Below are 13,992 nucleotides of genomic sequence, written 5' to 3' on the forward strand. Positions count from 1 at the left end.
CCAACATGGGTCAGCATGTATGGCCCCTGATCTGGCCTGTGTTTTTACCTGCCAATGCAACAAGGAGAGAATGTGTTTCTGTGAGCACTTTAACTTTGAAATGAAATCCTGAAGCTTCTGTTTAGAGTGAAGATCCGCATTCAAAACTCTCCCTCTCTCTGACCTCATGCTTGAGCATTGTAATGTAGTCTTGGCTGAGGAACCAAAAGATCTGACATCGGCCCTGCTAACTTCTCTCTTTACTTTTTAAGACTCAATATATCCACAAATGGAAATGCCAATTGGATGTTGAGTTATAACCAATATTTGGACAGCTGTTCTTTACTTTCTTCTTAAAGAGAAAAAAGCAATCCAGCATTTCTTAGGATGACAAAGTTAATAAAGGGCTGTGATTCTCTTATCCCACTGCATGAATATTTAGATGTGTAATTCCGAATGCATCACCATGAAAGTATATAACCCGAACATGTGTTCTTGTTTGGTGTGCAAATGTGTAGGCCTTGATCCTGCAGCACTTAACACTAGTAAATAACTTTGCTTGTGTGAATAGTCCCACTGATTTCAATGGAATTACTCTTGTGTATAGAGTTATGCATGTGTACAAGTGTCGGCAGGATCAGGCCTTATTTCACAGCTGTTCTTATTATTTATCAACCAGCATATCCCATGAGCTTCCCAGGGTATAAAATTAACCAAAGCGCTTCCTTCCAAAAAGAAAATGTAAAATGAATTCATCTCTCCAACACATAGTGGAAACACAGCAGGATATTCTTCCCTTTTGCCTTCTAGTTCCTTAGCAAAGTGCTATTCAGTGCGACTCTAGTTAAGGGTCATGTGCTATTTCCATAATTAATCCCATTTTTCAGAATTGTATGGCTCATCTACAGTACTTTAATTCCAGTGGGGACTGGAAATAAGTTGCTGGTGATCAGCCTTGGTGTGAATTTTTTCCCATGTTTATAAAATAGCTTATCAACCAATCAATCCATTTATTACAGTTTAGAGCAGAAATAGCAATGTGTGCTAGAACTATTTAGTCCCAGATCCTGCACATACTTGCACAGTATTGAGTCCAAAATTGTTTTTGGAAACTACACACCCATTTTGAGAAAGCAAAAACATTAACTTACTTTGGTCCAAGGCATCGGCAATATTTTTTTAGTTGAAGACAAAATGTGGCCCCAGTGCTGCAACTCAATGGGATTACTCAGGTGTATAAATATAAGCACATACATAAATGTCTGCAGGATCGGGAGGTCTAAAATTGTAAAAGGTGAATTCATCTTCCTAGAAGAATCTTTCAGACTTCCATTTTAATCATGTGCTCAGAGGCCAGCTACTGCGTTGCGATCCACACATGACTTTGGTGACCGAATTCCTATCTTCCTCAGTTTGTGAATTGCTCAGGGGCCGAGGCAGTAGTGCACATACTCAGGCAGGAGACAAGCACCCAGTGCCTTGAGTGAGGCTTCAGGGTGCATGCCCAGAGCAAAAACTTAGGGCTATTCTACACTGAGAACGCTGAAAAACCCACCTCAAAGACGGGCATGGCTCCCAGTGCTGGTGCACTGTCTACACTGTTTTTTTCCACACCCCTGAGCAAGACAGTTGCAGCGCTATTAATTGCCAGTGTAGACAAGTCCCTGGATACCAAGTGAATTTAGGTGCCTATAGGGATAGGTGGCAGCTGAGTGGGAGTTGTATGGATCACACTGATGCCTAAAACCAGGACTTAGATGCTTAAGTGCTTTTGTGGATCCCACCAAATTATCTTAAAATGCAATCCATAAAAGCAAGTAAACTAAAAGTTAAAGCTTCCAATTTGTCCTTATCTTACCCAGTGGTGTGCAGGTACTGCAGCACTATGGCACTTTGTGTATTGCCCACATTGTTTGAGGCTCTGACAATATCTAGGTACAAAAGGGTTTTATTGGTGCAGTTCCCAGAGAGGGGAAAGCCATTTGAAGGTCTCAGTCCTACCAAGTCACACTTCTGTGGGCCCCTTCTTCACTATCTTCTCCCAAGCATTAGGAAACTGTATTTAAACATGGATTTTTTAAAAATGAGTTACTGCAAGCAAAAGCATGCAAGTGAGTGTGGATAGATCATAATTTTATTAGAACAGAGGTGAGCATATATCATTTATTTAAAATGTTTTACCGTAAACAAAGCTAGCCTCTGTCCACATCAGGCAGAATAAATATGTTTGCATTTATCACTTGTTAAACCTAAGTTTCAAAGCCATTTAATAAATATGTATGTAGGTACTTCAATGGCACCCCAACACTGTGGTATCTGAGCACAACATTAATAAATTTAAGCACCTCAGAATTACTGTGAGGCAGATAAGGATTGTTTTCCCCATTTTACAGCTGGGGAACTGAAACAGAAATAGGGTGATATTTCAAAAATGCTGAGTGCCCATCAGCTCCCATTTATTTGGAATCAGGCCACTGATTTAGGTGCCTAACTTTTTTTTAAATCTTGGCCTGAGAGAGTAAGGCCAACATTTTTTTAAATGTCCACTAATGTTCGGGGCCTTAATTTTTCAGTACCCAATTTGAGACATGTTGGGCCTGATTCTCAGAGCACCCACAACTCCGGATGAAGACAATGGAAGCCATGGGTACTCAGCATTTCCAGAAATTAGGCCCATGGTGTCTCAAATTTGGGGACTCACGAACAGAGACACCCCAAATCAATTAAAAAAATTATGGCCCAAAGTCTCACAGGCAGTCTGTGGTCGAGCCAGGAATTGAATCCAACCAGGTCAGTTCCAGTTCAAGGGCTAAACTAGAATAGTATCCTTCTCAGAATATGGAGGAAACTTTTATATAAATATAGTCTTTTAGGGCAATTGCTTTAAACTGGGCTATTTTAATGCAGGGGTTTTTTTCTTTAAAAAAGGCTCTCAGTCTTACTATGTTGAGTTTTGCGGTGTGTTCTTCAGTAAAACTTTTAATTCTCTCTCACTCATCCACCTTGGAAATCTCATTCATAAAAGGCCTGAGTCTTACTCTCGTTAAAATCAATGGGGAATCTGCAATGGGAACAGGATGAGGACCTTAAACTAGGCCAGTTTGGCGGCCTCTAAGTTCTGCACTGTGCAGAGGGAGGGAAATAGCTTGTCTGTGCAACAACAGTATGTAGCAAGGCAAACCGAAGGACAAATAGAGGAGAGGTAACACAGCGTGGGGCTGGTGAGATTATTAGACATTTAGGGCCAGGAGCTCAAAGTGCTGAGGAAGGTATGAGGAGCTTGGTAGATTACATGTAAAGCACAGAAGGGGCGGGAGGTGGGGGCAGGGAAATCAGGTGTCTTTCATAGCTGCCATGATCTGAAATCTATGATGGGGAGAAAACGGGGGGGGGGGGGGCACTGTTATAACTGCACGGAGGCAGTGCGGGAAAAGGGGGGCTTGCCCCAGAGGGGCAGATCGGAACAGGATAGTTATCTGCATTACACATAACTGCACCCTGCCAACCCCCCCCAGCCCTGCCACAGAGTGGCCAGCCCGCGGGCTCACCCCACTCCGGGGGCGTTTCAGCTCCCCTCGCCCCCTGCCTGTGTGAGCGGGGGTGGGGGCTGCCTCCCGCCCCTCCGGCCTCCCTCTGGCTCCCCAGCCCCGACAGGCGGCTGCTGTCCCCGCCCCCTCCTCCCCGGCACAGCCGCAGGCGAGCGGAGCAGGCCAGTGTGTATGAGGCGCTGCAGCCGCTGCCGCCTGAGCTCCGCGTCTCCAGCCCCGCCGTGCAGCGCCGCCCCGGGGAGCCGGGCAGAGGGCACGAGAAGGCCGCCGCTGAGCAGCCTGCGACCCGCACCGGAGGCAGCGCAGGCACCGAGGGAGGAGAACAAGCCATGGGTAAGCGAGCTGGGGGTCCCCGCTCCCGCCCCGTCTGCTCCGCTGCGTCCCGCCAGCCGGGGGGGGGAAGAGCCTTGAACTTTACAGCCAACTTTGCCTGGGCTGCTCGGGGAGATGTCAGGGGGCGCAGGTACAAGGGTTGGGCATGCGGGTGGGGGGTGTGAAAAGCAGGAGGGGCAGGGGGGTGAGCCCCGTCTGTGCCTCGGGGAGTTTGTAAGGGACACCAGCCCCCTTGCTTCCCTGCGAAGGGCAGGAGCAGGTGCTCGCCCTACGCTTCGGTTAGGCAGGGACCAGGTTGCTTGCTGCCTGTCTTGGGAGACTTTCCTGCAGGGGACCCTTCAGTGTGAGCCTTGCTTGGGTTAATGTGGATGCTCATAATGCCCAAGGGGCGGGGGAGGAGGGGGCAAAGGGGAAACGCATAGCAAGGGAAGTGGATCCACAGTTTGGATAGCCTGAGGGTGGGCGGGGCTCGGCACCCAGAGAGGGCCCTGGAAACCCATATGCATCAATTACCTTTACGTATTATTCCCGGCTTTTGAGTCCATAGCTTCTTCACTGTTACTGGGACACTTCAACAGTAACCCCACTCTCCTTGTGTGTGTCTGGATTCTCTTACTCCGTCTAATATCTCTCTACATCTCTCAGTTTGGCAACTTGTTGTGGAAGAGTTTTGGGGTTTTTTTGAGGGGAGGGGTAAAGCGAGGCACAAGGGGAGAATCTGTAAATCACTTCATCCAGTTGAATTCCATCATGACCCAAGATAATGCTAGCCAAGGACAGTGATCTTTTTCTTTTCAGAATGATTTCCCTACCAAGCAGAATTAACTATTCATGCTTGGCTATAAGTCAACTGTCCCATCTTGCTATTCATTTTGATTTGTTTGACTTAAAGCTCGCTTCATTAAACAGTCACTTGGTCTGCTACTTTGAAAGTAATGGATCTGCTGGGAGTCCATGAAGAAAAACTGAGTTTGGTACATACTGGAACAAATATTGAATGCACACAATCTCTTTTTTTCTTTCTTTTTATCACACTTGGAAAGAAGTTTAGTGTGCCGATAGAAATATAAGCATTTTAGGTATTTATGTTACTGTGTTCTGACTGTAGTTGATATAGTTAACAGAAAATTGAGGAGCTAATCAACTCCAGCTGGAGTGGTGTGTGTTTTGTTTTTGTTTTTTTTTAATGTTTGAACCTAAAGTTTCTTGGATGAGTGTGTGTGAATTAGGTCTGGTGTAAGTTCTTTCTGTCATGCCTACCATTTGAAACACTTCAGTCAGCAAAATCTCTTAATGTGGTTATCAGGCAGACTGTCTAAAGTATATAGGCATCAACTAAAAGTGTCTAGATTGATGGTATTTGTATGACTATTAATGTAACGTGCTTCTAGAGAGAATATATTTTCCATTGCTGCAAACTGGTAATGTAATAGCCATCTGCACAGAAACTGTAGATTAAACATACCTCTACAATGAGGAGTGATAGCGAAGGAAGCAGTTTTATATCTGGCCTTGACTTTGAAATTCATGGTGCTCATAATTCATAATTATGGTGCTCATAATTTTTCTGTAGCTCTTTCCGTTAGTAATGAACTACTAATTGTGTGCAAGATTCTACTGGAATCCTGGTGGGATTTAGTGTATTATATTTTTTGTGTGTTTCAATGCCTAAAGTTTTAGTTATGAATTTCCTTTCTGTTACAAGTATCTAAAACATTAATCCAGACTCAAATTTGAAGTTTGTGTAGGCAGAAAGAGGAAGGCATCTGAGGATGGGTAAGGAGCTGGCTTTTTGTGCTTGTGAAATACCATATGTACCTGTGGTGCTATAAACATAATTATATTTAACCACTAGGAACAACCTTTTAGGTTTTGAGGCAATGTGTTAAAACAATTTAAAATCTTATAAGCTGGGTTCTGTTTTTTGTCTAATCATCTGATCATAAATTAAGGTCTTGTTTAGGAAAGGGAGTAGGTTAAAGACTGGCTTCCAGTTTCTGATTGATTGATTTTATATATATATAAAATAAATCAAAAACATTCTTTTTCCCTCAGCTAATGTGAGCAAGAGTGGGGCCCACAAAAGAGTCATTATACAGATGGGTCACTCAGTAGTCACCACCTACATTTTTGCATTCACATTCCTAACAATAGGTTTTTTAGTGTACAAGGTTTAAATCTCCATTTCAACCAACAATGAAACCAAGTGAATTAAATAACAATGAATGTTATGAAGTCTGAAGTAACTGATAGAAACCAAAAACACAGACATATTTGTCCAAATAGACGACTGACTGGTCCAATTTAACACTAGCATTATATTATTGTGTGGAGGTTGTCCCTGCTGGAACAGAACTGTCATTTCATGCCTGTGTGTTAATGAGCACATCCTGATGCTGGCAGCATCTCTGATTTTAATTTAAAAATGGAACAGAATTACTCAGCCAAAGCCAAAAAGGAAAACAACTGAAATTCCTGTGGTTTTATATTGTTAAATTAAATGATATCAACTAACTTTTCAATTTCTAGGTGTTTTAGTTTGTTTACACTTGGCTAATGATGATCAGCCTTCTGAAACATTATGGTGTTTTTACTGATGTTTTTAATTAGTTGTAGTTATCCCTGAAGATCCTCTAACACTGATTTTCTTCACATTCCCAACTTTTAAAGTTGTAACAGACAAACCCCTCTTCTGGCTTTTATTGTGTAATACTCTGATATCCACTTAAACGTCTTTTCTTTATATCTGTCCATTTCCATTTGGCAAACTGTTTTTGTCCTGTTTTTAAATGCAAGCTGCTGTTTAATAGATTCAATTTGTAAAGGCCCTCATACTGAAACATTTTTTGCTTCAGCATCATGGATTGATGTCAGCATATAGTTGAGTAGTGTCTGGTAGTTTGCTGCTGCAGAACTAGCTGAGGGAGCAAAAATCTGAAAGGAAGGTGAAAACAACATTTCTCTTTTAAATTAGAAAAAGAGAACTTTACTCATCAGATTACATTTGTGGTGGGTTCAATTTATTGAATAGAAATACATATGTATACATAAAATAGTTTATTCTGTCATTTGTAAGCCTGAAATTATTGTGAACTGAAACTAACATGGGGAACCTATTTCTAATACCAGAAGTATGAGTTATCCGTATACTTGGCATATATTTGACATTTGGTAATTTGTATTGTAGAATAATGGGTTTCTTCATCAACTGGAGCTGCAGAGATTGGAAATTAAGGAATTTATTATAGATCTTGATGTATAATTCATTTTGCAAAGATGTCATTTAATCCATGTCTGGTACTAATCCTCTAAAACTTTCAGACTTAATTTTGTCAATGAAAGTTTAAAATAAATATCTAGATTGCAATAATATGTCATATATTAATTGAAATGTAGAGAGAAGGACCCATAAGGCAGATAACTAGGAAAAGGCAGTGCATTGGCAAAAATGAAAAATTTCCTGACCATCTTTCTAACAACTACAAGTATAAATGCTCCATTTTCAATATTTTTATTTTTTTAAGATTTATTCTCAGATTATATAATTACACACAACATTTAACTAATTTGGTAAATTTAGGACAGGAAAAGGGACCTAAACATGGTTTTACAAGAAATACTTCAAGGAGGAGTTGTGCAGACCATATTCTTGTCAGCTGGTACTACACTACTTTGTGAATAAAACATTTTGTTCATGCAACAGCATAACAGTTGCCTCAACATTATGTGGTGTAGGGCTAATTTGACTATCTCTCAGATCATGTCTAGGATTAACCAGGATTGGTTTGAGCTTCATCACTAATTTTAAAACTAATACAGCATACTCAGTGATCAAACTGCAAAAACAGTTTTGATAGTCCAAAAAGTCCCGAGATCAATTGTTTCTAATTAGGCCCGTTAAAATAGTTCTTACTCAGGCAAAACTCTCGTGGAAGACTAGAATTTAGAGCCTTCTAAATCTGATTTTCAGAGTTGCCAAGAATCCACAACTCCTACTGACTTTGCTGGGCTTCTCGAGTACTCAGCACTTCTGAAAATCAGACCCATTGTGTTTATCAAAATTTACATTTTCACTATAGGCTTTTGGCTCTCTGAAATGCACAGCTAGTGTTTTGTGCATCTTATGAGAAGACACATCGAGTATCTTTTCAGACCTAGTTTTGTCATTTTATAAATGAAAATTGAAAACAAAAAAAATACAGAATTTTAACAAAACAGTCCAAAAGTCCTGCTTAAATGATATACTAAGCTGGGAATGGACAGTATAGTACTTCCTGAGGACAGTATGTTTATATTGCTCCTTTCACCTCCTCCCCTCTGCCAGTACTAAAAGTTGTGTATATATGTAGGCTTGGAAGAATTAGATGTTTATCAATAAATGTCTGTGAACTTTGATTTCACTTTATACACACACTGATGAAAAATATATCTGTTGATAATAATTGAAATTTACAGTTAGTCAAAGTAAGAAAAATGCCTGAGAACTTATAAGAGTTTGATTTTTAAGGATTTTTTTGTATATTTTGATATGCGTTGTTGACAAATTGTGTTATAAAGCTTTAACTTTTTGAATATCAGTCTGTTGTCATTAAATAATTTTCTCCTCCTACAATTTTCCATAACTGTGAACACTGAAATCAATACAAATAAAAAATGGTTACAAGTAAACCAATACCTGAAATTATTAAAAAAAAAAAAAAAAAATTCAAATTCTGCCAAGTCTCTCTCTCTCTGAGACAGCCTTGGATTTCAAATGAGAATAGGAAGTGAGGTTGGCAGGCTTGTTAAAAAGGAGAAGAATATAGAGTACAGAAATGAAGAATGTCATCATGGTCTTGTTGTCCAAGAAGAGAAATACACTATTCAAAGGGGAAAAGAACAACATTCTCCGGTAGACAATAGTTTCAACATTCAATCTCAAGCGGAGATGGATGTGTTAGAGAACTCTGTATACAGCTGTTAAAGAATACTTGAATTTGGTTTAGGTGTAATGAGTCTTTAGAGTTGATCTGTAGTGGAAAAGTGTAGATATGTGTTTGATTTTGTTATTTCTGTGGTTGGCTCGAATACTGTTTATCTATACTTTCAGGATTTGCCTCCAGCTGTTTGGAAGAAGAAAGAGAAGCAATACTCTTTCTTTCTATTCAACTGTACATTTTGTCCAGGCAGGATTTAAAACCTTTTGTGTGGCACAGTAATTGTAAAATCTGATTAGTATTGGTCATTAAGGCTGTTAGAGATCTATTGCAGGTTCTATCCCATGGTCCATTCCATTCTAAATCTTTCTCAATATTTTAATGTAGATGCTAAAATTAAGAAATTGATGTTTAATTTACTGGTATATCTCATCTCAGGGAAGGTCTATTAATCCTAAAACTTTGTACCACCTTCTCTGCTCTAAATCCAGTGGACCGCATTTGATCATAAAAAGCACTTTCTCTTATTATAATCCTTCCTCTGTGTGCATGAGAAGGGGGTGGACAAGAGGATGTCCTCTTCACATTTCTCATCATCCTACATTGCTATGATGGTTTTACCAAGTGTACAGACTGTCTCTCTGTCGTTAAGGGTGAGATTGAGTAATTTAGGAAATCTGCTATTCCATATGTGAATGATGATACCTCTGAATTTTGCAGTCTGGTATTTACCAGTCTTTATTAAAAGGATAGATCCATGTTGGACTATGTTGTCTGAAGAGACAAGCTATGGTAGCTTTGATCATCTGTTTCCTAAGATGGTTCTAATTAGGCACAGGAATTTACTCAGACATTTAAACTTGGTTAAAGTCTGGATGTCATTTTTGATGTATTTGAGAGAGAGTGCTTAAGCAGTTAAACTTGCTTTTCTCTAGTCAGATGTTTTTAATGTTTCTACAAAGTATGTTTGGATGTTGTTAGCACAAATGTAACAGGATAACTCCAAACATAAGCGTTTTTCTCTTGTTTATAAGTTATCCAAAGTTATAAGTCTTCTAAAGGAATCTGAGATGAAATTTTATATAAAGTAAAAAGGGGTGCACAAATCATCTCTTTTTTTAAAAAAAGTTTCTCTTTGCTTCAGTATTAACAGTTATCTTAATATAGTCATCATGGCTTTTTTTTTTTTTTTTTTTTTTTTTTATTTGAAACAGGATCTAGGCATGTTAACCTGTTGGTTCTGGTCTGTTTAGTTCACACACATCAGCATGGTGACATCACCATGTTCATACACACTTTCATATGTTTATTTAGTGCACGTCTACACTAAGGTCCTCAGTATTCATCCTCTAGATGGGGCGTCCATGGTGGATAGAGCCCTATGTGGTCTGTATGCATTGGTGCGCATTTCGCCTTTGTCAGTGGTATTTAATGTAAACCTATTAGGCCACATTACTGTATATGTAAGCTGATTGTCTTTAGTGAAGCTGCATCTGCTTATGCCAGCAGGTTACCTGTTACAATTTTTTAGTATAATTTATTATTAATCTTGCTCCCTGCCTCAGTAATTGTGTGTGCCTTTAATGCCCCCCATCTCATGATCCTCTCGCACACATCAACAACTTCTCCCCATTCAGTCTACCCCTCAGCCCAGAATAATTTCTTCATTCCTGTGGGTGAGGGTCTGTGGCTAGCTGAATTACTTTGCTTTTCTTTGTACTTCCAGACTTTAGTAGAAATATTTGAGATAAGAGAGAGTTAGAAGGAACTTGTTTACTCATATGAGTAAACAAGTTCCTTCTAACTCTCTCTTATCTCAAATATTTCTACTAAAGTCTGGAAGTACAAAGAAAAGCAAAGTAATTCAGCTATCTCATCATAGTTTCATTTTGGAGATCGAGCACGGGAAAGAATAATTTTGCACCTATTTTCCCTCTGCTTTTCCCGCCCCCTTCTCAGTTCTGCCATTCCCCGATGAGAGAAATGGAAAGAGAAAAACAATGCAAAATCAGCAAGAAATAAGTTAATTTCCCATTTATAGGTACCGAGGATGATCCGAATAGTAATATTTCATAAACAGTGGGAAAATTAAAGAAATCAGCATGCACTGCTGATGTGGTAGAGCAGTTTTTGCTTCAAGGTGTCCATACAGGGTTTGACCTGCCAGCGTGTTGCACTATCTGCCAGAATCGTGTTCTTGGCATCTTGCCAATGATGCTCAGACCATTCAGGATTGAGCCCTGTGGAATAGACCTCCTGTTCCCACTGGACTTTTGCGTCCAAAATCTGGGGGGCTTCCTGAACTCCCCAAGCTCAACTACCAGCTTGGATATTCTCGCGTGCCACCAAACTGAGATCTTATTGGGTCCTTAGTATGCCCCCCCCGATTCACCCCAAACTGTACTTGGGCCACCTGAGGAGGGATCCCCCGAAGACCCCGAGGCCCTGGGCTCCCTTCTCCTCTCTCTCTTCTCTCCCAGCTTCCAGTCCTCCCCCCCGTTTCCTGGGTTAGTCTGGTCGCGATCACGTAAGACTTTCACTCTTTTGAATATACGGCCAACCGTTGAGAGGCAATCGTAGCGTCCCGCGCCAGGGTCTATGCATTCACAGCTTAATGCACAGCGCTGTGCCACAAGGCGGAAAATTCTCTCCCTCCCTTGATCTTCGTAGCAGTAACTTTAGAGTAAAAACTCTCAACACAAGAGAACCAGAGATGATTCTTTTTCTCTCTTTCCCCGTTAGGCTGCTCTTCTTTCCTGAAAACAATAGGAAATAGCCCACAGCCTTGCCTTTTCTCCTTCCCTTTGCCTCTCCTATTGAGTGAAAAGGAATACTTTCCACAAGGTTTAAACCTGTTTTTTTAAAGAAACGTTTTATATATAAGAAATAAAGGAAATATTAAAACATATAATCTGTGCATTTTAGAAACTCAATAAACAGGCTCTTGCTGTATATAGGAAAATTATGAATGAAAACAGATCTGATGTAAAAGATAGCCCAATTAAACCAGTCCAACAAATTCAAACATACAGTGAATACACCACAAAGCTCATAGCCGATTGGCTTTGTTTTCCTTTGTTACTTACTGATGTTTTAGAAGAAACTTTAATGATAACGATGGAGTAGAGGAAAGCCTTGTGTTACTCTGATAGCCTGAGAAACAAAACAAGGACACAAGCAATCCACAGTCTGTACATACAACCCAGAAGCTCTTCATAGCGAATTCTTTGCTTTTCCTTTTTGTACTTCCAGACTCTTTAGTCGAATATTTGAGTATAAGAGAGAGTTAGAAGGAAACCTTGTTTATACTTCATAGCCGAGAATAACAAAGCCGAGAAAACAAAAAAGACCCCGAGTATACAAATTCCCGCCCCTGACTTTTAAACAATCCAGTTCTCTGATTGGTCCTCTGGTCAGGTGTTTGGTTACCCTTTCCAGGTAAAAGAAACTTAACCCTTACCTTACCTATCTACTTATGACAAGCCCACAGAATAAGAATCAAAATACCCTCCCTTCCGATTCTTGCTCTCTAGTTCCTCCTCATTATAAAGCTATTAGGGTGGGGGGGAATTGAGAGTTTAAAGGAATAGGTCTGGGTCTGAAGCTCACTAAAAAATCAAATGATGAGAATCATTTAAGATTTATAAAGAGTTACTGACTGAGCAGGAGACATCTTCAAAGAACGTTGCTATTCTTATTGTCGTTTCAATTGAGCTAGCACCCAGCAGTCTCAACTGAACTCTAGGCAGCGTACAGACACCCAGGAAGACATGGTCTCTCTCCTAGGAAGTTTACAGATTAAATACACAGGACAGACAGAAAGTGGGAGGGGAAACAGATATATGGAAAGGTGAAGTGTCTTGTCTAAAATCACACAGCAGGTCAATGGTAGAACCAGAAACTGCACCCAAGTCTCCTGCGTCTCAATCTTGTGTCCTATGCACAAAACCATGTTGCCTCTTTCTGTGTGATTTTATGTGGCCCTGTAATCTCTGGTGTGTCAGGTCGATGATACTCCTTAATGTGTATATATGAGATTAACAGGGACTTTCTAAAGCACTGTGGTGTATAAGTAGGACTGATAATTAGTGGTCTTAACCAATAAATGGATGCTTGGGTCAGAAGGAGTGGTTAAAAGTCAATATTGTTTTACGATGACTACTTTCTCCTCTGACCCCTTCTTCACTTTCTCTCTCTCTCTTTCCTGTGCTCACCCGTTTTTCCTCCTCCAGCTATCTCCTTCTCATTACTTCATTTCAGTTTCACATGGGGCTTTGGGCACGGAGGTGTACAGGTAAAATGGCAGCCTCCGCAATGTTTACAAATGATGCAGAGAGCTACATGCAGATGAGGACTTTTGGGCTTCATTTCTTGAACTACATGACTAACAGGTGTCCTGTAAAATAGTTCCAAACATAATGGTTATTCAGAGGCTGTCAAATGGTGTTTTGCTGTTCTTTATATCACATGATATGCTTCATCATTCATCACTTTTTCATCTCTCTCATTTTTTACTTTGTTCATGGCATTATGATTTTTTAATATATCTTTGTTTTATATTGACTTTCGTTGTAATATTTTAGCACAAGATTTTTCAGAAGTGGCTGTGATTTTTTTATTTTGGCGGGAGGGGGGGGAAGGTTGTGCTCTCCTTGAGACATCCTCTTTTAGCTGGTGGGAGCTCAGCACTTTCTAAAAATCCAACTTCTTTAAGATCTTAATTTGGACACCCATAATCGCAAATCATTTTTTTAACTCCTGCCCAAGTTTCTTTTTTTTCTTCATATTGATTAAAAATGCAAAGAGGTCTAGTGGAACTGGAATTCTGCCCTCACATGCTCCTGCATCTCCAAGGTGTAGATACATGGGTTGTGACCGTGAGATACCATTGTTAATAACAATACAGAATTTGACTTACAGACTCTTAATTACTGGTGGTGATTCATGCATAGCAAAGAGTCCAACTTAACACCCAGATCCTGTGTTGAGGAGTGACTGCTAGAAAAACATCTTGTAAAGTGAGTAAATTTGACCCGGAATTACAGAGAGACAATAAATGTGGAGCTGCATGTGTCATAAGTAGATAGGTAAGGTAAGGTTTAATTTTCTTTTACTGTAAAGGGTTTACAAAGGGAACCAAACACCTGATCAGAGGACCAATCAGGAAACCGGATTTTCAAAAGTAAGGGTGGGAACCTCTGGAGGTTTTTGGCTTT

At 40.1% G+C, this 13,992-nt stretch overlaps 1 protein-coding gene across 1 annotated transcript in view; it reads left to right on the forward strand.

Moving 5' to 3' along the window:
* Positions 1-3,742: 3,742 nt before the first annotated feature.
* GPM6B (glycoprotein M6B) overlaps positions 3,743-13,992 on the forward strand; it is a 149,430-nt gene continuing 139,180 nt past the window's right edge. Inside the window, exon 1 of the mRNA XM_032795927.2 lies at positions 3,743-3,860. Within this exon, the coding sequence (XP_032651818.1) occupies positions 3,857-3,860 (4 nt within the window). The 5' untranslated portion in view covers positions 3,743-3,856. The remainder of the gene's footprint in view (positions 3,861-13,992) is intronic.

This window comes from Chelonoidis abingdonii, chromosome 1 (genome assembly GCF_003597395.2).
Source record: "Chelonoidis abingdonii isolate Lonesome George chromosome 1, CheloAbing_2.0, whole genome shotgun sequence".
Lineage (NCBI taxonomy): Eukaryota > Metazoa > Chordata > Testudines > Testudinidae > Chelonoidis > Chelonoidis abingdonii.